The sequence below is a fragment of the Dipodascopsis tothii genome (assembly GCF_038497935.1).
Source record: "Dipodascopsis tothii strain CBS 759.85 unplaced genomic scaffold V1510scaffold_63, whole genome shotgun sequence".
In the NCBI taxonomy this organism is placed as follows: Eukaryota; Fungi; Ascomycota; class Lipomycetes; order Lipomycetales; family Lipomycetaceae; genus Neoaidaea; species Neoaidaea tothii.
Window position 1 is genome coordinate 11,054 of NW_027118047.1, and position 4,279 is coordinate 15,332.

General features: G+C 72.7%; 1 protein-coding gene across 1 annotated transcript; it reads left to right on the forward strand.

Moving 5' to 3' along the window:
• The first annotated feature begins 1,126 nt into the window (after nt 1-1,126).
• Nucleotides 1,127-4,177, forward strand: V1510DRAFT_309278 (uncharacterized protein). The gene is made up of 3 exons (XM_066930729.1): nt 1,127-1,433; nt 1,501-1,577; nt 1,733-4,177. The coding sequence occupies exons 1-3, from the start codon at nt 1,412-1,414 to the stop codon at nt 3,914-3,916; spliced, it is 2,283 nt and encodes a 760-aa protein (XP_066786346.1). The 5' UTR covers nt 1,127-1,411; the 3' UTR covers nt 3,917-4,177.
• Nucleotides 4,178-4,279: the final 102 nt, after the last annotated feature.

Genomic DNA, 4,279 nt, shown 5'->3' on the forward strand with positions numbered 1-4,279 from the left:
GGGGGGGGCGTCCCGTCTGCGGCGGGGGGGCCCCCCCCCCCCCCCGGGGGGCCCCCCCCCCCCGCCCCCCCCCCGCCGGAGGCTCACCCACGGACGAGCCTCCGGCGGCGACTCCGTCGAGGGTGGCCGCCCTTCGGGCAGGGGCATAGCCGCATATAACCGCATATAGCCGCCGCCAGAGGCCGGTGCCCGCGGGCTGGCGACGGCCGCGCCGCAGCCCGCGCGGCTCAGGCCCCAAGTCGGCCCAGCCACAGGCCGTGGCGTCCTGGATCGTGCTCTGCAGCGCCGATCTTGGGGCTCACCGCGCCCACGGGCCAGCCGCGGCGGCCGGTCGCACCAGACACGCGTGAGTCGGATGACTACTGATAGCCGCGATACCGGGTTCACGTGGCCGGTCAGCGGACGCGCGCGGTGACGTCGGCCAGCTATCTGTCAGACCAGACGTGGCGGTGGCGCGAAGCGAGCGATAGGCAAAGGGGCCGAGCCGCACTGCGTGCGGCGCGCGCTGGGGCGATACGCAGCGCGGCGCGGCGCGGACCGCGTTAATATGACCGCACGCGGCTAGCGCGCCCCGCAATCGGGAAAGTCCTGCCAGATCGCGTTACACCCACGCGCTGCTTATCAGAGACCAGACGACAGGCCGCTCGCAGCGCGGCGATGCGAGCGCGCGGCACCGTAGCCGCCGCGGAAGCGCCGCCGGCGAGCGCTCCGCCGGCGAGCGCGCCGCCAGCGGGCCGGGCGGCGCCGGCCGCCCCGCCCGTCCGCCGGCAGCCGGCGGCCAGGCCGCGATCGTCGCGGCCGCCCACCGGGCCCGCCGCCCACGGGCGCGCGCTAGGCCGGCGCACGCGGGTTCTAGCCGGCGGCGCGGTATCGCCGCTAGACGCTATCGTGCCGTCTCGTCTTATCTGGCAGGGGCGAACCACACGGCTGCCGCTGCACGGCGGCCGCACCGCAGAAAAGGGGCACAAGCGCGGGGCGAAGCGCGGCCGTGCTGGCCGATAGCGTGGCCGGGTGCCGCTGCCAGGTTGGGCCGCCGGCGGCAAGCCGCCGCGGTGGCAGGCGAGGCCGCCCGGCGGGGTGGCGCGCCAGGCGGTCCACTTGCTTGCAAGGTACGCCCGGCCTTTCCTATATAATCCCACGATCGCCCATCGTAGATGGCCCATCCCTTCCGATCCGATCGCGCCGCGGCCACTACACCCGAAGCACGCGACGACCCGCGCAGCATCAGCCGATCCGGCCGGCCGGCGACACCGAGCCCGCCCCTTGCGATTAATATTCGGCCTTCCATACGTGGGGCCATCCCCGATCGGCAGGGTGGAAGCATCCGCGCCCGTTTGAGCAGGTTAGAGCCCGCGCGCGACAGCGCCGGGCGCGCCAGATAAAAGGAAGCCGCCGCCCGATCGTGCGGCACATGTTTGGCAAGCTGTTTGGCCGCAAGGCCGACGCGGCCGCGGCGGGGCCGTACGCGGCCCCGGCCGCGGCCGTGTCGGCCGACCGCCTGGCCGACGCGCACTCGCACGCGTTCAACCTGCTGTACCACCCGTCGCCGGCCTGGGCGACCGAGCAGCAGACGTTCGATCCGGCGCGGCACACGCGCGTGCTGGTGGCGCAGGAGTCGCCGCGCGACCGCGCGGGCGTGGTGCTGTTCGACTCGGCCGCGGCCGACGGCCCGGCGGCGCCGGCCTACGGCTCGCCGGGCGCGGTCCGCGGCGACGTGGACGGCCTGAGCTACGCGCGGCTGCTGGACTACATGCTGGGCTCGCTGCCCATGAGCTACCACGGCGCGATAACGAAGGTGTTTGTGCTGCCGCCGGGCCGCCACCTGGACCGCCGATCCGTGCTGGTCACCAAGTTTTTTGCGGTCTCGCCGACGACGCGGCCGCGCAACGTGTACGCGGCGGGCGCGGACGGCGCGGACGGGCCGTTTCCGTACGCGCACGTGCACGTTGTGGACCGCGACGCGCCGGTGCTGGACTTTTCGGACGACGCCGAGGGCCCGTGGGCGCCTGTGGCGTCGCCGGGCGACACCCTGCCGGACGTGGCCGGCAAGGGCGTGTACTTCTCGGTCGCGGCCGTGGTGTCGCTGGCGCGCGACCACGACAACCTGCTGAGCGAGAACTGGAACGAGCTGTCGCGGGCGCTGGACGAGCTTGTGCGGGCCGTGTACACCCAGCTGCAGGACCTGCTGCTGGCGCAGGCGGGCGCGGCGCCGGTGGACGTGTTCTGCGCGCCGCGGCCGCTGCCGCGGCTGCGCCCGGGCGCGCTGGCGGAGGACGGCCGCATGGCGGCGGCGACGGAGCGGTTTTTGCACCGGTTCGGGGCCAACCTGCGCGTGCCACGCGTGCGGTGTGGCCAGGGCCGGTGGGCGCTGTGGCGCGACGAGGCGCAGTGGGCGCTGCAGACGCTCGACCGGCGATCTCCGTTTTTCGCGACGCTCCTGACCACCTTCCTGGGCGCCGACACCAAGTGGACCGAGCACTTCCGGTTCGCGAGCCCGATCGCGGACGCGGCCGCCGGCGTGCACCGGCCGCCGACGCGCACCGTCATTGTCGCGGCCGACCCGGACGTGGCCGGCCGGCTGACGTTTCTGCTGACGTCGTTCCTGCCGGCCGCCACCAAGTCGTCGTTCTCGCCGCAGAGCCGGCACTACACGCCGCCGGCGCCCGCGTTCCGGGCCGCGCGGCAGTCGTCCGCGCTGTCTGCGTCGTCGGCCGCCCGCCGCCGGCAGGCCGTCGCCGACATGTCGGCGTTCGGGTCGTCGATGTCGTCGTACATCTCGTCGGTGGTGTCGTCGCCGTCGTTCGACTCGTCGGTGACGACGGCGTCGTCGCCGCTGTCGTCGCCCGCGATCTCGTCGCACGACTACGACGACTTCAAGCCGCGCGACCTCGACCTGGACGACTGCGACTTCTTCGGGCCGTGGGAGGACCTGGCGCGGCCGGACGACGACCCCGTGCGCGACCGCGACGACGTGGTCGCCGACACAGACGACTCGGGCGCGGTCAACGTCGAGATCCCGCCGCGGTACGCGGACGTGCGGCTGCCGTCGATGGCGGCCGCGCTGCAGCGGACCAAGAACGTGCCGGCGATCGTGGGGCTGCTGCCCGAGTTCCACCCCGACTTCCGGTTCCAGTCGGTGCTGCCGTCGGCGGACCTGGACCGGCAGCTGGTGGCGGCGCTGGTGGAGGACGCGGACTTCTCGACCGTGCGGCTGGAGCCTGTGGCGGACGACGCGGAGGGTGGCTACACGGTTGTGGCGCGGGCGCTTGTGGCTGACGCGCAGGCGCTCGACGTCACCGTCGTGGCGGTGGGCCGTCGGGTGTTCCGATCCGGCGCCGTCGACCAGAAGATCTTCCGCGACCGCGTCTCGCGCTTCGACGCCGAGCTCATGGGCGCCATCTGCCACGTCTGCGCCGCGCCCGCCGCCGACGACGCGCGCTGCGACGACGACGACGACGACGACGACGACCTCTGCAAGGCCGCCGTCGCCGCCGGCTGCTCGTCCGCCACGCTGGCCGCCATCTCGCGCTCGCTGCGCGCGGGCTTCGAGGGCGCGCTGCGCCACCGCGTCTACACCACGCACCGCCAGGTCCAGCGGTCGCAGCTCGACGTCAAGCGCGCGCACGCCGCGCTGTTTCCGACCCTGCGCCCGTCTGGCTCGTGCTCGTCCCTGCGCGACGCCGCGCTCTCGCCGGGCCAGTCCTTCCTCACGGCCTCGCTCCAGCGCACCGTCTCCGGCGGTTCGCTGCGGGCGCCGCCGCGCGCCGACACCCTGCTCAGCGGCAACAAGCAGGTCCATCTCATCCTCGACGCTGTCCTCGGAGGCCTTGTCGACCGCAGCAAAGCCGCGTGCGCCGCCGACTCGGCCCGCGACAGCCTCGCCGAGGCCATCCTCGGCCCGGGCCTGCGGTCTTGACTGCTCATCTGCATATTTCGCTTACATTGTTTCGGAGGTCTGGGGTTCATATTGCTATCATGGGGTGCGGGGCATGCATTCAGTCTGGAGACTGCGGCCGAGGGCCATATAATCACTAATTGCTCGTGCTCTGCGTCGCAGACGTATGGGATGTACGGATAGATGTATATGTGTACAATACAGACAAGTGCAAAGGGCTTGAGCGGGCTCCGCATCGTAGACGCATTTGCCGCTGGTCGGCGGCTATATGCTACCTGCCCGCAGGGCAGCTACCCTCGACGGAGTCGCCGCCGGAGGCTCACCCACGAACGGATCGGAAGAGCGGCGGGTCGGGCAAGTGTGTAGAAGCGGGTGTAGATCTCG

Excerpts from the sequence above, each read along its gene's own strand:
- V1510DRAFT_309278 (XM_066930729.1), top strand. The coding sequence starts at position 1,412 with ATGTTTGGCAAGCTGTTTGGCC. Across the intron at positions 1,434-1,500 it reads GTTTGGCAAGCTGTTTGGCC|GGCCGACGCGCACTCGCACG; the intron begins GCAAGGCCGACG and ends GGCCGACCGCCT. Across the intron at positions 1,578-1,732 it reads GACCGAGCAGCAGACGTTCG|GCGCGGCTGCTGGACTACAT; the intron begins ATCCGGCGCGGC and ends GGCCTGAGCTAC.